Source organism: Monodon monoceros, unplaced genomic scaffold, assembly GCF_005190385.1.
Source record: "Monodon monoceros isolate NGI ecotype Baffin Bay Population unplaced genomic scaffold, NGI_Narwhal_1 Super_Scaffold_16, whole genome shotgun sequence".
Classification (NCBI taxonomy): domain Eukaryota; kingdom Metazoa; phylum Chordata; class Mammalia; order Artiodactyla; family Monodontidae; genus Monodon; species Monodon monoceros.
Genome location: NW_021703772.1, coordinates 35,075,564 through 35,098,279, shown reverse-complemented (window position 1 = coordinate 35,098,279; position 22,716 = coordinate 35,075,564). Strand labels below are relative to the sequence as shown.

At 41.9% G+C, this 22,716-nt stretch overlaps 1 protein-coding gene across 6 annotated transcripts in view; it reads left to right on the top strand.

Moving 5' to 3' along the window:
* The window catches only part of SPATS2L (spermatogenesis associated serine rich 2 like), a 165,623-nt gene that overhangs the window by 67,618 nt on the left and 75,289 nt on the right, over positions 1–22,716 (top strand). For 3 of the 6 annotated variants that reach the window (XM_029225067.1, XM_029225069.1, XM_029225066.1), the window contains exon 3: positions 14,037–14,097. In XM_029225067.1, coding sequence (XP_029080900.1) covers positions 14,059–14,097 — 39 coding nt within the window. In that variant the 5' untranslated portion in view covers positions 14,037–14,058. Of the gene's footprint in view, positions 1–3,921; positions 4,070–9,974; positions 10,021–14,036; positions 14,098–22,716 lie in introns of those variants that run through there. The other 3 variants (XM_029225070.1, XM_029225065.1, XM_029225068.1) reach the window with 2 other exon arrangements.

Sequence of the window (22,716 nt, the reverse complement as noted above, 5' to 3'; positions counted from 1 at the left end):
CTAGTCAAGGCACATAGTGGACTCCCAGTAAATATTTGTTGAATGACTTCTGTGCACTTATGCAGGTGGGTTTTCTTTCTGATCTCATGCATGACTTACTTGTTTCCACCAGAGAGGTTTCAGTTTTGCTCTTTCTCTTACCTGAAATGCCATTCTCATCATTGGCAATACTGCCTCAATGCAGTGCAAAAGAACACCTCCTCCTAGAAGCCTTCTCTGATTAACCCACCTGAATTAAAGCCATCTCACCCATCGAGAAGCCCCTTTTATAAACATGGCTGTAGTCATTTCAGAATGATTTAAGATTCTTATTTCTCTTGGCTCTGACATCCCCCATGCCCCACAATATACACGCATCAAGAATAGGCATTGAGTCTTATTTCCCACAGGGACACCCCTGCACATGCAGTGTCCACCTATGGAAAGCACACTCAAAGGACGTGTTCTATAGCTAGGTAATGAAATTTTTAACATTAGTGTAAAAAACCAGACAACTCTGATTGCTTGTCTCTATTGGTCTGCCAAGAATGGGTATAAATGGAATCAAGGCTGTGAGAGATGGATCTTTTTCATCAGACAAGTGATCAAAACCTAATACATTTACACCTCAGAATTGCTTTAAAGGAGATTGGATGACTAACAGAAAGTCTTCCAAAGGGAAATAATATATGGTATTATATTTAATTGAGAGACCTGTACAATATTTGAACTACTGTACAAAAACCAGTTTCGATTCATTCAATCTTTAGAAAAATGATTTGGAAGAGATTAAACTACATATTGCTATGGCTTATAGACCATCATAAGCCTTTGGTACCTTCCAAACTTCCCCCAGTGTGAGTTGAGCCGTAGGTCAGGCTGGCACTCAGAGCAAGGTGTATGCTTTCAGGCAGGCCTTTGATTGCTGTAAACTAAAGGGATAAGCAGACAGGTCACGAGAAGGTTTACAAAGAACCCATAGAGTGCATAAGGGTGTCAACAGCAGTAAAAATCCCTATCTATAGGTGGAGTTACAGGGTATATATTGGTGAGGTTAGTGGTTAAATGTGTTTAGCATTGGGTTGGAAACCACTTTTTTCCCCTCATATTCCACAGAAAAGATAAATTTTTGGCCTATCTCTTTTAGACAGAGCATAGGCTTTGGTGCAGGGGAACTAGAGGGCTAGCCTAGTGACCTGATTATCCCGAATACGAGGCTCTGAGTTAAGAAATAAAATAAGTAGGAGATGTTGGGGAAGTTACCTGGTTAAAGACATGGGCTACGGGGGTCCAATACAGGAAGACGTAGAGGGCTTCAGCGCTCATGATTCGACCTGGACTCTGAGAATGACTGAAACACTACTGGGTTGGAGATATGGGGGGAGGAGGAGAAGGAGTGGATTGGAGGGTGTGTAAAGCGATGTGGCTAGAGCAGCATTTGACAGTGCTGGTTTTAATGGTGGCATTTAAAGTGATACTCCAGTACTAGATGTTGAAACGTGGGGAATAAATTATTGAAGACTCGGGCTTCCCTGGTGGCGCAGCGGTTGAGAGTCTGCCTGCCGAGGCAGGGGACATGGGTTCGTGCCCCGGTCCGGGAAGATCCCACACGCCGCGGAGCGGCTGGGCCCGTGAGCCATGGCCGCTGAGCCTGCGCGTCCGGAGCCTGTGCTCCGCAACGGGAGAGGCCAGAGAGGCCACGACAGTGAGAGGTCTGCGCACTGAAAAAAAAAAACAAAAACATTGAAGACTCACTGAAACCAAGAAAGGAAAAATAAAATGAGAGGACATTCACTCCTCTTTTCCCACATGTCTTTATTGAACATTTAAAAGGTCAAAGGCACTCTCCTAGGTACTTTGGAAAAGGGAAAGGAGAAATGGAATTGATCAGAGACAGGCTTTTTAAAGGGAAGAAATTCTTTTTGTGATTCATTAAATCTATTAATATCTCATATATTTGAAGCACTTTAAAAACAGTTATTAATTTCCCCAAAACAGCATATATTTCAGGTGACACATTTCTATTTTTTTATTATAGTTAAAAGTTGAAATAAAATTCAGTAAGGCAGTGAATATGACCTCTAGAATTTTGACCATATCATAAAATGGTCAAAATGAGTTTTATTATCTGTGATTGCATTAGAATAAATTCGAGGGCATTAAAATCATGTTAATTCTCTCTTTTATCCATCTTGATACAATTACCTGAGATCAGCACATATGAAAGGAGATTTTGTAATTTTTAGGCTGTTCTGTTATTAGCTCTAAGACTTTGTTTGAACTTTGTTCTTCCCATGTTATAACTGCTTATTGTCTTCTAAAGACAAGTACCTTAGCTGTGAGCTTGGTCACTAGAGCACTGACCACATCTGGTAGCCACAAGACAGGAAACCGTGACCTGGCATGGGTTTCTGAGCCATTCTACAAGGAAGAGGTATTATAGTCTTGGATTCACTTTTGCCTGTGCTGAAACTTTAAGAACATGATAAAAAAATGACCCTGTGGACACTGAGCCCTGGAAGTCTCTATCCCTCTCAGCAGTGCTACAGTCAGGCCTCAGCCTTGGACTGCTACCCACACCTCTCTAGAATTGCCCTAGGCTTCCCTTAAGGTGGCAGTGTCCATGGTGAGGGAAAGGTGTATCCAGATGAGGGCAACTTGTGGTCAGAAGGTTGTGTTTCAAGGGCCAGTTCCATCACTGGCTAGATGCATGACCATAACTTCTTCCGCCTTAGTTTCTCACCTGCAAAATGAGGATGGAGGGGAAAGCAACCACATAGCTATGGAGGAATCGAATGAGATTATTTATTTTTATTTATTTCATAGCACACATTAATCGCTTTACAAATATGAACTCATTTCATCCAAATTACTATCCCATGAGGTAGTTACTATAATCATTCTCAGTTTACCTGTGAGGAAATGAAGATGTAGAAAGGTTGAATAACTTGCTCAAATCCCAAAACCAGTAAGAGGCAGAGTTGAGATTCAAACTTGGCAAATGGTAATTACTTATTTTCTATCATAAGGGGATAAGGAAGAATCTGAAGAGCAGAAATGGGCAGTGTTTCCTGTTTGTGATCATTTGGGGGCCCAAGATCCTGTGTGGTGGTGACAGAGGCACAGTAATTAATGCAGATGTCTCTGCCACAGGGCTGGCTATAGGGGCTCCCGGGCTGACTGCCTGTGGCTGATGAGCAAGATGGTGGGTGAGAGGCCTGACCCTAAAGAGAAATAGTGCCTTTCTAAGAACATGTTGAATTTCCGAGTTAATTACGTGGGTCTCTCACTGTTGCGGCCCCTCCCGTTGCGGAGCACAGGCTCCGGACGCGCAGGCTCAGCGGCCATGGCTCACGGGCCCAGCCGCTATGCGGCACGTGGGATCCTCCCGGACCGGGGCACGAACCCATGTCGCCTGCATCGGCAGGCGGACTCTCAACCGCTGCGCCACCAGGGAAGCCCACGAGTTAATTTTTTTTAAGTATCAAACCAGCAGACAAACAGATAGGACTAAGGTGCCTGTAGGTGGCACAGGCCTGACAGGCCTTCTCCATTCTGCCCCCCAGTGGTTATCCCCACTCCCATGCTCCTCACACTAGCTTTTTCCCTGGTGAAATTCACCATGAAAACTTCATTCCTTTGGGTGAGGGCATGACCCCTAATAAACTGTATATACCCCTGGACACAGTAGTACATTATTCATTTAGTGTAAAATTAGCCAGCAGATGCCTCTGGTTAGGTCTAGAACCAGGAACAGGTTTTAGAATGGGGAGGGGAGAGAGAAAGGCTCAGGGTGCAGTGCTAGGAATGTTTGCTAATTGATTGATCTGCCTGTACTGCTGTCACTGGAAGATTAGAAGCCCTTAGCTGACGCCCATTCGCAGGAACTGACCTTTGGAGCGATGACTGTGGTCCCAGCCCATACTGTCTCTTAGCCTCCGGGCAGTTTGTGTAAAGTTCGCAAGTTCAGTCTTACGGCTATGCGTTCCCCAAGAGGAGAAGAATGAAGAACTGGGCATTCGCTACCAGGGGACTGAAGGCAAAAGCACAGGACAGTTTTACGAAAAGGAAACAAGTATTTTCGAAGTAGGTGAGTCCCTCCGAGCCTCAGGTGGCCTCAGCCACCCCCAGGATCCTGCTATCTACCCCAGTCTCTGACTCCACCTGCCTCGCTGTTGAGATGACTTAAGCAAGTTGATAAAGGTGGCCAGTTCAGGGACAGGGCTTTTCTGTCTGTCGAGAAAAGGCAGTCCGGCCATGCACTGGAAGCCCTGATTTGGAACACCAGGGCACCTTACCAAGTGAGTCGCGGTGGATTTTGTTGGAAAGGCTTAGGAGCAGTAGTACTGGGTCGGGGGAGGAGGCGTGAGAGGGGCTGGCTGCCTGTAGTTCTCTTCTGCCTCAGTTCCCTAGCACTGCTCTCCCAGCAAACGCCAGTGCCTGTAAGTTAGAACATCACAGACCGTTTTGATTCAGCCAGTGCCGGTGACGGATGTTTCAAGGAAGTAGGAGGGACCTGACTTTCTCCGCTACTTGGAGAAAACCATTAAATGTTTACTAGGAGGGTTCTGACTTAATGAACAAGGAATATCGTGAGTTCCTTAGAACAGAGGTTTTTGAAACCAGAATATCCTCAGGAGAGACCGTGGCTTCCTTTACCAGGTGTTTATTCCATGACAGATGAGCGCACTTGCCCAGAGTTGGCTGTGAACTTAGAGCTTTTGTTTGCCAGGTTTTGTCAGGATTTCTCTTTGCCAGGCCAGAGCTATAGTGCAGAACCACAGTGCATGTTTTCTTTGGAGATGAATATCAGTGTTTTCCTTCAAAATTTGCTGTAAAATCTTTTTAAAAAGTATACAGCCTCCACTTCCAGCCCACCCCCTCTAACGGCAAGCCCACCTCTAACCCTCTGGGGAGCCCGGTCTCTGGGGTGAGACTGGCCAGCTGGGCAGATCACAGCACCAGCATTGCTCTGCCCAGAGCCTTGAACCAGGTCAATTCCTAGTCTAATTTCCGGAGTCCACGCACTGATTTTCTTCCCCACCTCCTCTTTTCTGTGTTTTTGCTTGTATATCTGTCTTCGTCAGAGGGTTTAAGCTCCTTTGGGGGCAGGAGCGCTGCAGTCAGGAGATCCAAGTTCAGATCTCAGCTCAGGCATTCACTGGCAGTGTGACTCTATGCTGGCATTCCTTTTTCTATAAAATGAGGGCTGACATACTCCATAGGGTCTTTATGAGAATTAAATGAGTTCATACATGGAAGGTGCCGGGCATACAGCAAGAGTTGCATAAGTGGTATTTTGTAACCATTGCCAGCATTCCCCATAGAGCCCAGCACATTGTAGGTGTTTAGTAAATGTTTCTCACATACTAATAAAAAAACATTGCCCTTTGTGTAGGAATTGCCATAGCTGGTTGAAGAGCTGAGGGAAAGGAAAAAAAGAAAGAGAAGGCATGGTATTTCCTTTTCAACATTTGGGGAGTTGGTGTGAGGTAGTTTGGTGCTCAGGGGTGTGAAGGAGAACTGTGCTTAGTCTTTTGTCTAAACCCCTCTGGAGTTTGGGATTTGTTCTGCGGGCGGCAGTAGGGGATGGTGGGCAAGGCGGTGTGATCTGTGGGGAGAGAGCCTATTATGGCGTGCTTGGAGAGAGTGGAATTTATTCTTCCGAACCTTGTAACGCTGCCCACTTCACCTTTCCCAAGGCATCTCTGAGGATAGGCCTGTTTTAAAGACTTGAGCTGACATCATCGCATCTTAAAAGAACTGAGCATAATTGAATTGCTGATACAAGTGGGTACTTGCATCGGGCCCGGGTCACCCACATCTCTATGGAAACACATGTTTGCTTGAAAGGCCAGCAATCAGAAGCAGAGCCTTTCAGGAGCCAGCATCGGGTCACTTTTAGAAAAAGGCATTTATTTATATTCTCGAGCTGTCAGAGACCTGTGCAATGAAATAATTTCAAATTAAATAGAGAAATCAGGCCGCAGATGAATGCCTTAATAGAGCCTGCCGTGCGCCCTCCCCCTGTGCCCCCCCCCCCACTGTGCTCGCGGTGCCTGAGATCTGCACGTTTATTTTAGCTGTCCTTTGCTCTTTTCCGCCCATTTGCATTCTGCTGCCTTGGGGAGGTGGTTTGGCACTTTATGCAAAAATGGTTAATCTTCATTCATACGCGTGTGCTGGTACTAAAATGGAAAATGCAAAGCCGGGCCTGCCGTATAGCGTGCGTTGTGCTCTTCCTGGCGACTCTGTGTGTGCAGCATGTCCAAGGGAGCACAGTCCCGATGACTCTGCTTCCTACGCAAGCACTAGGGGCTGTTGAGTCAAGACATTCTCTCATAAAGGTCTGAAACTTGCATCAGCACATCTTGCCCTAGATGTGCTCAAGTGATATCCTAAATGATTGGAAGCTTTTATCTGCCTCTGGAAGCAGGATTTTTCGAGTCAGTATTGACTGTTAATGACCTGTTTAAAGAAAACATTCAATTTTCTTTCTTCCCCCCACAAAGAACTTAGTAGGCAGTGACATTTCTAAACCAAAGGCTAACCCTGCTTTTCAAAAGGGGCAGAGACAGGGCTTTTAAATGTGAAAATTTTTTTCCCTGACATTTGCCCTTAAAATGCTTTTCAGTGAAGTTGTTCTAACAGTGGGTTTAAAACACTGAAGTGTCTTTGAATAAAAATGCAACCTTGAGATTTTTTCCCCCCCTTCAAATTAAACAAAAAAGTTTAGGTAAGAGTCTTCATATGAAATTCATATTTCAGTCACTATTCTCTGTTTCATTGTTTATGTGTCTTCATTCCCAATAATTAAAGCAACTTTCCTCCGAGGAGCGAGGCACTGCACAAGAACCTTTATTAAACTGTGGGGATTAAACCCCACAGAAAAAAGAGCTAAAAAAAAGAGCTACTTAGATTATGAGAGACCGCAGTAATTACAAGACCAGGTAAGGAACAGCTAAGGTAGGAGTGAAAGGGAAGAGGACACAAAATGGAAGAGAGAGAAGATTAGGCAATGGAAGAGTTAAGCAACAGAAAACCTATATGATGTTATTGATACATTTAGGCAAAGTCCCAGTTTTATAGAGGGAGCACTGTTTTCCTCTCCAGCTGGCATGTAAGTGCCCTTGACTGTGCTTAGGGGACTGGACAGTTAGTCCTTGACCAGTTTAAAGGTGATCTTTACAGAGAAATAGCCTAGTACGTGGGAGACAGCACCCACGTCTTTTTTTTTTTTTTTTTTTTAAGGTGAATTTTCAGCTTTCAGCTACCCTGGCTACTAAGTGCTTGCATCACCTCCAGGGCCCTTACAGACTTGAATACCTGAGAGCTGGAAAGGACCACAGAGGTCCTGTGCTCTGAAGGCTAGAGAAGATGCCACCCCAAAATACGGCAGTGGTGGTTCAGGCATTTATTTATATTCTCGAGCTGTCCCCAAATATGCTGCTTTGGCGTATTGATTATTGTGAGGTGTGCGCACTTGAAAAACAGCAAATGCAGGAAGAGGCTTTCTCTGAACTCCCCTTTTCTGCTTAAAGACAGATCGTCCAAAAGGAGCTCAGTTGTCATAACTTCCCTCCCCGGGAGTTTCACCAGCCAGGGAGGATGTTGACTTTCATCACAGGAGGGGAGACTAGAGAATGGACACCACACTCAGCAGACTTTGTCACAAGCTACCATACCTCCATCTGTTCTTCTAAGGGCTCATTCATCTTTCCTAAAAGTCATTCACTCTCCCCTCTGCTTTTCCTGTTAAGATGGTATTTAATCCTGAATTTTAGGCCACCTCGGGGGAGTTCTTCATTTTTCCCTGAGTATCTCCCATGTGTATGTGAGATATACATGTTAATAGACATCTGTTTGTTTTTCACGTATTCATCTTTTATTACAGGGGTCCCAGCTAAGAACTCAAAGGGTAGAGGGAAACTTATTTTTCTTCCCCTACAACTCCAATCTCTTTCTCTGCAAGTGAATACCTGAGGCCCTCGTGCTATACTCTGACAATCTAGAACCTTTACTCAGATGTTCCGTCAGGGCAAATGGTGGCCCACATAAACAGATGTGCAGGCTTCCCCAAGCTCTCTGTCAAAATTTCCCTGTCCTGTTTCCCATTCTCTCAGAGCACCTCTCTCTGCTAAGGGCCAAATGATGGCAGTAGAGAATGAAATAAATTAATGTGTGAACTTGCACCTTCTTCCAGAGGTGGTAGTAATCCATAAGCTGAGTAAAAATGTAGACATCCCTTAAGAAGTTTCCCCAGGTTAGGAGTTGGCTCTCTGGGAGACTGTGGGACGCTCTGTTTTGACTGAGAGGCTTTTTGCTGCTTCTCCAATCACATCGCATAATTGACTTCCTCCCCACAAGATCAGTCCCGATTCTTCCTCTCTGAGGCAGCCATGAGAAAATGTCTCAGGATCTATGTGATCACAACACTGTCTAGGCTGTACCAAAATCAAATACACAGACACTTTAATTACTTTAACTTAGAAAGATGGAGTAGTTAAACATTAGACCCTGAAATGTCGTGGAGCCTCTGGGCAACGTTGTAGAACCAGGAAAGCAGCTTGTTGGTCAAGGGCCCACTAAATGAAGCTTCTAACATTCTCATCTGAGGTAGAAGCCACAGGAAAACAGCCACCTCTTTATAACAGGTACATTCCCTCCCATTCCTGTGAGAGTTTAGTGCTTTGCTCTGCAGTCTGTGTGCCCTGCGAATGTACAAAGCATACATCACATGCCTGACCGGCTGGAGAAGGCAGCACCCGGGACAGGTTTTATTCTCCTTGCAGAGTTCTTACTGCAATTCGTATACAGTGAGCCCCGTGACTTGTTTATGATGCTTTTGAGGTGCTATCAGCACAATGGCTCTGGGCTCCAGAGCTTCAGACTGCCTGGGGTTGAGTCCTGGCCCTGCCACTTACCGTGGGACCCCGGGTTGGTTACTGAATCTCTGTGCCTCAGCTTTCACGTGTATGAAATGAAGATAATCACAGTTTCTACTTTATGGGGGTATGAGGGTTAAATGGATAAATATGTGTCAAGCACTTAGCAGAGTGCCTGGCACAATCTAAGTGCTCCATATTATTATTATTATTAATATGTTGGTGAAAAGACCATTCCCTAACGAAACTAGCTCCCCACCCGTTTATCTATCTAGGCATCTGGAGAATCTGTTTGTTGTGTGTGGTGATTGGGATCAAGGAAGTGGCCCATTCTTAATATTCCCAGGCCAGAGACTATAAAGCAGTGGTTCTCACAGTTTGGTTTGCGTGTGTCTGAATGCCCTGGAGGGTGGGTTAGAGCACTGACTGCTGTGCCCCCCTCCCAGAGCTTCTGATCCAGTCCTTCTGGAGAGGGGCAGAGAATTTACATTTCTAACAAGTTCCCAGATGCTGCTGTTGCTGCTTCTCTGGGAATCCCACTTTAAGAGCCACTGCTCTAGGACAGCAGTTTCCAGTAGAAGTATGATGTAAGCAACATAGGCCATTTAAATTTTTCTAGTAGTAACATTAAAAAAGTAAAAAGAAATGGGTGAAGTTAATTTTAATGTTATATTTTATTTAACTCAACATGTCAAATATTATCATTTCAACACACAACTGACATAAAAATCTACTGAGACAGTTTACATTCCTTTTCTGTAGCAAGCCTTTGAAATCCAGGATGTATTTTACGCTCCCAGGACATTCTGGTTCAGACCAGCCGCATTCAAATCTGACTTTGCAAGAAAATGACCCGAGGAAGTTTCTTTTTTCTGGCCTCCACCTCCCCCCCATACCAACTGGCATTCTCTATTTTTATGTTTTTTTATAAATCATGGGAAAACTTTGCATAAATAACCTTGAAAAAAATTGTGAAAATCATTATTTTAAATTTTTTCTTATGTATTTCCTCTGGCTCTCTAAATTCCATTCAAGAAAAGCGATATGACACCTGAGAACAGGAAAGTCAGTCTAAGAGCAGTAATAGGTTTCAGAGAAACAAAAGTGAAACTTTATTACTGTCTACATAGTGAAACAGGAGGGAAAACGGAGATTGGTAAGTCAGAAAGCAATTGGCATTTCAATATACTGTTCTAACTTTTTATAGTTTATATGATTGCATGAGAAATATAAACATATCTTTTTTAAACTCCTAGTTTGGTAGTTGATCAGATTGTGGTATATATTAAACTCCTCTGAATTGTATTAACTAGAAATACTGAAACAAATGTATGTGCTGGAATTTGCACTATTCAGGTGTATTTTTCATAAAGAATATTTCTTTTTTACAAACTAATAGATTTTCTGACTAGCATTAATGCATATTAAGATCTTTGCATAAGTAAGTTCAGTTTGATGGTAACTATAGTTGTGGATTATTAATTTTACACTGGATATGTGTATAGATGACATATTGGTGATAGATAAATGGTGAAATGCTTTTCTTTGGGATTGACATCTTTCCTAATAAGTTAGGAAATGTTTGCCCATTGTAAATAAGTTTCTGACTATGGAACATATATCTAAACTGAGGTGAGAGATCAATCTGAGATTTCATAAATAAAATTTCAGTCAACAGTTTCCTTGATCTTTATTTTTCTCTAGGATATATGTAAAACTTAGATGATGTATATGTATATTTGTAATGTTATTACTGAAAGCTGAGGTGTAATTATAGGGAAAACATTTCAAACAATACCTAAGCTATTAAAATGTTGCACCAATATCAGGACTTGTATTTCTGGCTATCTTCATTTTCTATTGATTATTTATACGCATGGGACATGTATGTGTGGATTTGAATAGTTAGGCCCCAGTAATTGGTCTGTTCTAAGAACGATTGTAGTGATAATAGGAATTAGAAACCAGGTTCTCCCCCAAGAAGTCAGAGATCGTCGTACCTTTCTTATGGACTTAAAAGCTCTCGAGATCAAGCTATGTTAGAGATAGACCATCAAGCATGGTGACCAAGCTTGATGAGAAGGAAATAGGAGGTCCGTTGGCCCCAAACATGTCAACTTACTCACAGCATCAAAGGCTTCTCGGGTTAACCCAGGGGGTCTGCAGCTTTGAGGGATGGAGTTTCAAGTTGCTGAACTCTGGGCCTGTCATTTAGGAGGAGGTGATAATATATTGTTTCTTAGAGGAAAAGTTCCTTAACTATTTTTTTTTTTTTTTAGTTCCTTAACTATTTAAGTTAAACAGTTGAGATTCAGATTAAGTGGATCTGGCTGTCCCGATATAGTTCATAGCAGAGAGCAGAATCCCAGAAGAATAGGGGCACAGCACAGTTTCATTTTCCTGGGGGCGAGGGAGCCAGAGGAAAGGTAATGGGCATGTGATGCCACGCCAGGGCGAGGTGTGCTTCTGAATATTCTGGAAGGGCTAGTGCCAATCTGAGGTGTGGACACTCAGGAAGGGCCTTTGACACTGAAGGTCAACCTTGTCCCCGTTGTTTGTCCTTATCAATAGAACCCAATGTAACTATCTAGCCACTTAAATTCTTAATTCTTAAGGCAAATCAGATTTATTTTCTATTTATATTGAAGTCTTTCATTTAGTTTCCATAACTGGAACTGGAGCTGATTTCCCAATCTCTCTGTTATATGCTAGCCAGCGGAAAGCCTTGATGAACAAAGGCCATAGGAATCCAGCTGGAAGGAATTGCCTGTAGAGATAGCACATAGGGGGGAAAATAAAGAGTAAAATGGGCAAAGAAGAGCTCCCTACAAATTATTTTTATCTTATCTTCCCATCTGAGGAACCTGTAATAGCCCCATTCTACTCTCACAGCCAGCCTTTTCCTTCCACAATAAAAATAATATTGTAATCAATCTTACTGGCATCACAACCAAAGAAGAGTCTTCCTTGACTTAGACGCCAAAGCAATGGGAAAGAGAATTGCCTAGGAAATATATATATTCCTATGAATCTAGCTTACCATTCAGTACTGCCACTTACTCAGATCTCAGAAATTTTCTGTCCTCTGTGGAATTCCTCCCTGATTTCTCTATAGATTATAACACTCCAGCTTTAGAAAATGCTGCACACCCAAATCCTAGACATCAAAGCAAAACAAAAACAAAACCCTTTTTCTATCAGATTTCACACATGTATAATGGCAGGGGTAGATGTGTCCGGAAGATGTAGCTAATCCAGTCTAATGAGAGGAATTGTGGCTCAGATCCATCTTAACAAATTGCCCCAAGTGTTGCTGTCTCCTTTGAGCCTTCCTCACTCCATAGCTGCAGCCTGTGTCTCTTTTCTCTGTCTTCCCCATCCTCATTCTCTCACATACATACATACACTATCACATATAGAAAAATCTATGTATACGCAGTGTATGTTTACATAATGCCAGAACTTCCATTTGAATAAGAAAATCAACCATTCAAATGTCTTCAGATATCATGCTTATAGACTATCTTGCAGGCATTGTGATGACTGGTCAAAGGTTTCACATCTATGGCTTGTAAACAAAAACACCTGATTATTTGTGCTTATACTTCACATACCATCTCTATTCACTGTTATGGATAATCAGAAAATAATCCTAATGTCTTTTACTAGTAACTCTCAGGGGCAAGAATAGTGAGAATGAAATTCAGACATTATTTGCCAGCTAGCATTATATACTTTCTCCCTTATGCCAAGGCAGAGGATATAGCATTTACCATTGGGAAGCGTTATTTAAATGGAAGGTGTATCCAGTGGGATGGGCACTCTGCAGAGTATTTGGGAAGGAGCTGTCTTACTGGGGATTGAGTATGCAGGGTCTCCCCTGCCACCGTGCCCAAATGCATGTATCAGTGGCAATGTCATTTGGAAACTTGTAAAAATAAAAGTTTACTGTTTCTAATATTTAATAATATAGTAGATAATAGTATATGGATTCCTATTTGAGTGGTAATAGAGTTAAGATTACATATTGCCAAGCTTTCATCCTAAATCAACAAAAGGTAATGGATCTGAATTTATGCTTTATTTAAGACCTAGGCTTAAAAGAAGTTTTGGTGTGGAGAAATCAGAGAATTTTTGCAAGTTGTCCCTGAAATGTTATCAATTCTAGATACACTCTTTGTAGCCAAAGTCAAAAAGGATATAAGAAAGAGTTTCAGTGGTTCTTGATTGACAAAAAGCATTAAACACGCAAATAGGTAATATATTGATATCTCGGCCTGTCTAGCTGCTAACTTCTGAACCAATCTGTTTGCCCATTGTAAGTCAGTTATGCCCTATTTCAAAAAGAGATTGAAACTATTAAAGACTTAAGATGTAGCTTCTATAATAGTGATAAAAGATTTAGACTGGATGAGAAGAAGAAAAACACCACAGCTTGATATTAAGAATACAGATCTTCTCATAGTGGGCAACTTTTCAAAGAAGATTGGGCACCAAAGGCCAAAAACCTAAAGAATTTAGGAAAACGGAAGGGTTATGGGCAGTTTTAAGAGTACATTTGAGACTACAGATCATGAATTTACGGTCATTAAAAATATGATACAGGTATATATGTGTTGATCTGGAAGAATGTTCATATATTGATAAGTGAAAACACAAGTTTAAAAACTATTATGTGTTTCTTATGTTTTAATATGGAACCTTTCTCTTGTTTCTTCCTGGAGTGTTTTGGCATAGTTACATACAGGCAGGAAAGACTCAATGTTTGCTATATTGACTAGAGACTAATAAAATCATTGGAACAGTAAAGATTGTGATGACAATGCTTAGTTAAAATAGGTACACTTTTCCTCCTCTCACCGTTTTGACCACCTTTATTTTACATAATAAGAAACACAGTTTAGGTGCATACCCATCTGTGTTTGTCATTCTCCATGTTGGTACAGTATGAATAAAACATTTTACATTGTCATCTGGAGTTATTGTAACATGCTTTTAGAGCATATCTAAGACAAGTGCTTAGCTTGAAAGTACTTTTATATTCTAAATTGGTATTTATGATTATGGCTGAATGAAATTGTTTACTATATTGGAAGAGAGCATAAAAATAACACATTGAGAAATCAATTTTAGAACTTTAAAGTTAATCATTTTTTTTCCCCTTCCTGGTAGGGCTTATTCCACTAGAAGCAAGATGGCTGAACTCAATACTCATGTGAATGTCAAGGAAAAGGTAAGATATAATTAAATATTGGCTTGCAGATACTCCAAACTGGATAATGTAGTCTAATGGAGGAAGGGAAAAATGGTTTGGGAGAATGCATAGTAAGCTTGACACACGAGAAAACCATTCCACAGAATCATAAGTAGCATTTACTAAATGGGCGTTATGCATATTATATTCATTTTCTCATTTAGTCTTGACTATAACGCCACGTAGTTATTTTCATTTTACAGAGGATGGAATTGAGACACAGAGAAGGTAAGTACTTTGCCTGAGGTCACATAGCTAGGAAGCAACAGAGCTGGGATCTGAACCCAGCAGTGCTATTCTACAGTTCATACTCTTAACCACCATGCTGGGTTCCATCTAAGAGCGGGGGTATTATGCTACATCTCCAAAAACAGCCTCGTAGAGATATCCAAAGCATTCCCTAGTGGTCGCGCTGAGTAGCCTTTACCGTTTCTTTCAACACTGAGGGTTCATGACTCTGAAAATCCCCCCTCCTCATTATTCATTGGAGGCTGAGTGTACTTCAGAGCCGTTCCAAGTCTTGTCCTCCTCTGTGAATTTTCTCGGCTTAGGGTCACCACCCCTCCCTTGCCATATATGCTCCCTTGCACTGTTAGCTCTCAAATGATCATACACTGTAGATCCCATGAGACCAGGGAGTTAAAGTTGTCCAAGCCATTCGTCTGGCGCCAGGGGAGCTGAGGCCCTGGAAGGGGTTCGTCCATGGTCACACAGCAAAGTGAGAGAGCCTCACCTGGAACTCACTCCAGCCCTCCACAGGGCCACCTCCCACCTCCATTAGGCTAACTACTTGGGGGCCATAGGTTGTCTTTCATCCCTTTGTATCCCCACAGTGCCTAAAACCCTGAGTGAAGGATGAGAGAAGTAACATTACTGGAATCCTCAGTAATTTTTCTTTCCTTTAGCCAAGACATATCAGACTCCTGTTTTGTCCCAAACACTGTCTGGATGCTGACGATGTGGCACTGAACATGTAGATGAGGTTCCTGCTCCCATGGAGCTTGTTTTCTAAGGCAGGGAAACAGAAAGTAAACACAAGAACATATAAATGAACACGATCATTTCATATAGTGATGTCTATGATGAGGAAAATACAGCAGGGCGGCACGGGCAGGTGGCTACTTTAGATGGGGTTGGTCAGGGCAGCCCTCTCAGAGAAGGTGATATTTGAGCTGAGATAGAGAAAACAGGAAAGAAACACCATGCAGTGATCCAAGGACAGAGCATTCCAGGTAGATAAGCAAAAGCAGGTGCCTGAGGAAGACTGAAGTTCATCGTGTTTGAAGAGCTAGTGGTTGAGTGGCCGGTGTGGCCAGAGTGTGGTAGGCAGAGGGATGGTGATGGGAGATGAGGGCAGAGAGTACGCCAGGAACCAGAATTGGTAGAATACTGACTCTTCACCTGTTCCCTCAACCTCCACAGCATCCAGGGGTGGAAGCCAGGGTTTCACAAAGTTGGATGAAAACAAAAATGAATTTTCATCTTTACTCGTTATCTAAATGAAATTTAGCATTTCCTTCAATCATGAATCTAGGCAAGGGAGAAAAACAACCCACAGGAGTAGCAGGAGTACCTGTGACTTTCACAACTAGAAATCACAGGTGTCTTCATATCAAATTACATTTGTTGCAGATATCCTGAAAAGCTGTTTGTTCATCACTACTTCAAAATTACTGTAATTACAGAACCTGCCGCTATGTTGTGTTATTTGATGTTGACAGAGAAGCACGTACATTACTGTAGCATAAAATTTTTTATTAATATTTTAATGTTATTTCAATATGAGTGGTTTCCTCTGTAATCGTGTATGTTTTATTTAAACATTATTCTGAGAGGGACCCCCGAGGCTTCACCAGACTGCCAAAGGGGGTCTGTGCCCCAAAAGGTTTAGAAGCTGAGACAGAAACATGTAGGGTTTTATTCAAAGGGCAAAAGTAGCCATTGAAAGGAATTAAGCAGGAACATGACTTATGGTATATTTTTAAAACCTCCCCCAGCTTTGCCAGCTGCTGTACTACTTATTTTATAGATCTTCATATTAAATAACTTTTCTGTTTGATGAGGACACAGAGGCTTGAGATAAAGTGATTTGGTCAAAGTCAGAGTCTCAGGGAATATGAAAGAGCAAGGATTCAAACTCAGCTCTGTCTGGTTCTAAAGCTCATGCTCTTTCCACTGTATTACTGCTTCCCAGAGTTTTCCACTAAAATAACCCCAGGGCACAGAAGAACAAACTTGCTACTTTGGGACATGGTCAAAACCAACTTCCACATATAATTTCTTTGGAGTCTTCTGTGTGATCTTAAAAATGGATGCAATTTTTTAATCCATTGTATTCTGTAATATATTCCATATATTATGTTAATACAGAACTGTTTTCACTTATCGACCATTGAGCAAACAGTGGCAGAAGTCTGGGCCCTTTTACATTGTGGCTTCATATTCTCTGTGACTCACAGTCATACACTCGGGTGAGACTATGTGTTCCCAGTTTGAGAAGCTGGGTCCGGCACCACAGTGCTGACCAAATATTGGCCCCTTTCCAAATATCTGTTGATGGATGGGTTGAACAGCTCCTAAAGTTGGGTTATGGGAAGGAAAAGCACTTTAAAGAATCAGTCATAGTAATTGATTCCCTGCAAAACATGGCCAGTGGACAGACCGATATGGTAGGCTCAGCAGATAGAGTGTCTTGTTCAAAACAGAGGTGGCCTCGAGCCAAAATGGGGAAGGAGGCTGATCCGTGATCTCACAGACCACAGAGGTTCAGTGTGAATGCTCTGTGCATGGGCTCAGGCGCCACATTCATCCACTTGTCATGACCAGTGTCACATACACGTACGAAGAGTAACAGGAGATGGTGTTTTTGCCATTGCACTTCAGTAACTTATCAAAATGTTGGCATCGTTTTGAAAGAGGGTGATGTTTAAGTTGTAAATATTATCCATCTGCATGACAATGGAAGTAAAGCTCCTCTAACTCAGTAAATTCCATCTTCCCGTATCAAAAGGTTAATAGATTTCTCAGCTCAATAAAATAAATCATAATAAACAACGGAAAATTCTGATCATTTGTAATTTTACATTGATTTATTTTCGTTCTTTTATTTCCTTTAGTGATTAGCTTTTATGGCCTTTTTATGATTAGTTTGTTTCCCAATCTGTCACACAGCACTGACATTTTAGTTCTGAAAATTAAGAATAATAACTGTTATGTCTTAAGTTATAAATTATAAGCTTTTAGAGATGTGAGAACAGATCCGTGTGGTGTTTTTATACACTAGCTAATCAAGCACTGTGGGAAATGAAATACTCAGTAAAAGTCTTGCAGTGAAATGAATTCATCAGTTATCTCTAGTGGGTCCACTATTGGATGAATTGGAAAGGAAGAGGTGCTTGGGTGAGAGAATCATTTCTGTCCTCATGCAGCTTAACTTAAGGTCTCTCATATCCAAGACAACTGAAATTTACAGTTGACACTCTTTGTGACTCTTCTAAAGTATCTCTATATTATTGGACTATAACTGAAAGGATTTAAATTGGAAATATCCTTGAAGTCAAAGTTTGATCTCCTTAGGAGTGTGACAACCATCCTCTGTGTGAGCTGACCCTGTTTACATTTCCACCCTTATCAGTAGCCACTTCTCTACTCTCCCTTCAACACAGCCATCCTGACCATGAATGTTGCTGCCTCCAGGCCTTTGCAAAGGTAGTTTCCTCTCTCTGGGACGTCCTCCACAGGGACCGACCCTCACTCACCTCCCTTTTAGGAAGCCTTTCAGGTGGCTCCTTTCTCTGCCCTCCTGCCCCTCCTGAATTATTGGCCCTTCCTCTGTTCTCCTTTGTGCTTCAGTGAGGCTCTCTGCCTTCTGCCTCTATACCATGGTTAGTGGTCTGTCTCCCCAAGGGAGATTGTGTGCTCCTTGGGGGCAGGCACTGGGTCTTTCTCATCTTCGTACTCTTGGGTTTGACACATAGTTGACCCCAGTTCGAGTTAGATAAATGAATGGGTAACGAATGAATGAACACGCCTGCTTGAATCGTTAACGTTCTTTAGGGACAGATTTCCCATTCACGATATTTTGCAAAACCTCAAGCCTTCTTGGAAACTGAAATGTAGGTTAATGGAAGTGTCATCTCATTTTAGTACTCTCTTTGCTATTAAATAAAGCAAGTTTTAAATTGCTTCTAGAAACAAGCTTAGGTTACTTCTTAGGTTGACTACCTGTGGTTCTGCAGAAAAGCAGCGTCTTTATGAGATGGTTATCAAATACTGGCGGTCTCAGGTAGGTTTTGCCAATAACAGATGAGGTCCTTTGGTGAGTAACCAGTCATATCCCACTGTACCCCCTCCAAAAAAAAAAAGAAAATAATCTCCATATCTCATTTTATTAAGGAAAGATACCAGAACAAAATCTTCAGGCTAATCAGGGATCCTATATTTAGGGCCAATTCAATTTCTACAGCTCTTTTCTAAGTAACGTATTTTTTTTTAAAGAAATTTAACACTAGAACCTCCTAGATGACTTGAGGATAGGGCTCAGTAGTGACTATTACATTATTCTCATGTGAAGCACTAGGGTACCAACCTAAATTGATTTATAAAGTTTTAGATGTAATTCTCAACTGAGTAAGAAAGGATTATTGGAACTGTCATGCACGAAATAACATTTTCAGTCAGATATTTTCATGCATTATTATAAATCAGTTTAAATAGAATACAATTCAGCAGTACAATTTGGTGATGGAAAGCCAAGGGGATCCTTGTTTGTAAAACGGGATTACAAATGGAGTTACAAAATAATATTTGCTGAATGTCTAGTTATGGTCTGATAATTAATTCCAACAAAAAGTGATCCTTAAGCCACTGTAGGACACCAAGTATGCTTGGGAAGTGATCTCCAGCAAGGTAAAGTCATGGAAGGAGCTTGGAGTTTGGAGACAGTAGCAGAGATAAGTAGCTCCCTGATTACTAGTTGAGCAGCCTAGAGCAAGTCACTTAACTTATCTGGGCCTCAGTTTTCTAATCTGTAGATTGGACATGAAAACAAAACCTACCTGGCAAAATCATCAAATACAGTAATAAAAGTAGAGCTGCTTTATGAGCTCTTAATCCTATAAACTATAAAGGGTCTGGGGGAGCTCATCTGTGTATTTTACAATTAAAAAATGGAAAAGGAGCCTTAGTTAATGTTTTTTTAGTAACTAAAAATATAAATTCACATAGAACTGAGATTAGAAAGAAAACACAATTAAAAACCCACAAGAGAAAGAGAACATAAAACTGGACTTGACTTTTTAAAACTTTTATAGCTATTGCTGAGCCTCACAAAAAATAAGTGAGATTAGAAAATATGATGATATGGAAATGGGGAATCAGTCTATAATATCCTCGCTGCAATGTGCCACTTACTATGAATAGCTTTTTTTTTTTTTTTTTTTTTTTGCGGTACGCGGGCCTCTCACTGTTGTGGCCTCTCCCGTTGCGGAGCACAGGCTCCGGACGCGCAGGCTCAGCGGCCATGGCTCACGGGCCCAGCCGCTCCACGGCATGTGGGATCTTCCCGGACCGGGGCACGAACCCACGTACCCTGCATCGGCAGGCGGACTCTCAACCACTGCGCCACCAGGGAAGCCCTATGAATAGCTTTTTGAGCTGTTAAAGTTATGGAGGTAAATTGGGTTGTAAACAATATTCATATAGACTCATTAAAATGGAGGAGGAAGACTAGACAAGGGGAGAGGAACCTTTCGTCCACCGTGGGAACAGGGAGGGGCCATCTCAACATTTGTGCAGGTGACTGACATAGACTCTGTGTCCTGGAGTCTGTCCTCAACAGGTGGACAGATGTCCCATTTTATTTTATTTTTTCCTGTAACTGTCTTGATTTATGTTTTATAAAGTACTGAAATATGGTTCAAGTCTTTATGTGGGGGAGTATTGTCAGAAAAACCCAAGAGTTTGATTAAAGAGATTTTTACCAGGATCAGAGAAAGTACAAAAGAAACCCATCATCAAGCATCTTTAAAATATTAACTCCATTTAACAGTGAACTCATTTTATGGGCTGTGGGACAAGTTTTAATGATATGCAGTTGTTTTTAAAGACCAAACCATGCAAGCTTTGGAGCGAATCTTAATTTCATGATTTTGTACGAGTGTTTAGGTCAGTTTAGCCCAGTCCTTGGATTCCAACAGCAAAAACACAAACCACACACACAGCTTTTAGGTTTCACCATGAATAGGTTCTTGTCATCATTTTCTCATAGGAAAGGGTCATTAAATTTCCCTTTCAAAGAACGGAGAAACATTGACAATAGTTATTGCCTAACGCTTATGTACAGAACTGCTGTTATTGTTGCTTGGCAACTAGAAGAGATCTGACAAGGAGTCTAAAGGAACTGAATGAATAAATGGAAATGTCAGCATCAGTTTCTGCAGATAAGAAGAAATTTACTATTGTAGGATTAGCATCACATTGTTTTTTTTCCCAAGCTACACAATTGGAATTCACAGTGTTTCTGTTCTGCTTCTCCTGCCCTGCCGCCCCCGCTGCTTCCAGCCTCTCATCATAGCCCCTTTTGCACTCTGGCTGAGAGTTACATACAAGGTAGAGGGTTAATGCTAAACAACACAAGAGCATGTCAAAACTAAAACCTCTGGTGACAGGAAAAGAGTTACCTCTGTTGGCAATCCCTTGGAATTTATGTGTACTTTACCAATATTCTAGTTATTTTTCACAATGATCCTTCATATTAAATTATCCAATTTTTACAATTTTTTTTAAAAAATGATAAAGCTGCAATGGTTTCTTCTCTTCTGACCTTGAGCATTAAAAATCTATCCAGATGGGGCTTCCCCGGTGGCGCAGTGGTTGAGAGTCCGCCTGCCGATGCAGGGGACACGGGTTCGTGCCCCCGTCCGGGAAGATCCGACATGCCGCGGAGTGGCTGGGCCCGTGAGCCATGGCCGCTGAGCCTGTGCATCCGGAGCCTGTGCCCCGCAACGGGAGAGGCCACAACAGTGAGAGGCCCGCGTACCAAAAAAAAAAAAAAAATCTATCCAGATGGATTAGATAGGTAGTTAGGTAGATTGATTGAGTCACCACTTAACAGTATACTGCTTGTATTATTATTATTATTATTAAAACAACTTTTTCTCTGTGATTTATCCACAGCTTGATTACAGGCTCCTTATAAGCACAAATGGATTTTCAACTTATTTATGTACTCAGTAGCTCCTATAATAGTAATATCACAGAATTTACGCCCCCAAAATACTTGTTAATCAATATTTAGTCAAATAACTGAGCCAAGATTCTATAATGGTGATTCTCAGCCAGTAGGAAGAAAGGAGAAGAAAGTGGAGCGTGCCTCCCTGTGTCGGGACGAGCATTAGAATGTCAGTAGGGAAAAGATGGGAGTAATTAGAAAAAGCATATTTGTGTTCTTTTGAGTCTCCAAGAGCAGAGGCCAAGGTGGGATTAGATGATTAAGAGGTGCCTTGCGGGTGGGAAGTAGTGGAGGCAGGTGCTTGTAAAAGAGAAAGGGGAGGAAGGATGTGTGGGCAGGGAGAGTCTACAGACTGCCAAGCATGCAGGTCTGCCATAGCTGAAAGAAGGAGAAGGGAAAAAAAATTGGGTAAGAAGAGTCTCCCTGGGCAGTGCAGTTCTAAGAAGGTTTGTGCAGGTCGATGGGGAGCCTTCATTCCCCGGCTGGGGAGCTCCCACATCCCTCAGAAATGAGCTTTCACTAGCACGCCCTACCTGAGCCATTGACTGGGTGCATCCTCGGTGGAGTGAGGCTTGGGTGGACCCAGAGGGACGGTAGCTAGGCTGTCAGTCAACTCTGTTTCCCACAGAGGGAGATTTCTGGGCCACCGCAATATTTGAGAGTATAACAAAATTTTAGGTTTAAAAAGGAAATTGAAATATCTATTTTGGAATTCAATCATATAAGAGAAAGCATGAGATTTTTAAATTTTTTAATAAAAATTTCAAGAACCTCTGTTAATTAGTAAATTAAAATACAAACTCTAGAATTTCCCTTCCGTTAGCAAGATGAGCCATACTGCCACTAGTATAGGGAGTTGTCTTAACTTCTAGGGCAAAGGATAATTTAGGAGTCTTATTTTCTATCAGAAGTATACTCTCTAACCACATTTAAGGAAACAAAGGGACATTAATTTTACTGAAAAACTGTGTGTCCTTTGGTACATTGTGGAACCTCACGGGACTTCAGTTTCCTTATCTGCCAAATGAGGGGTCTCCTTTATGTAGAGGATCTCCAGAATCCTTTCCAGCTCTAATATTGGATGAATCCATGGTCTTTTCCACCTCACAGGCCCCATAAAAGACTGAAAACGGGAACTGTACCATGGATCAGAGAACCTGGGGGCAGCCTTAGTCCTGATACAAATAAATCGCTGTCTCAATTTGAATGTGGTACACAACCTGTCCATACTCAGTTCCTTGTTTAAAAAAAAAAAAAAAAAGGGCTTCCCTGGTGGCGCAGTGGTTGAGAGTCCGCCTGCCGATGCAGGGGACACGGGTTCGTGCCCCGGTCCGGGAAGATCCCACATGCCGCGGAGCGGCTGGGCC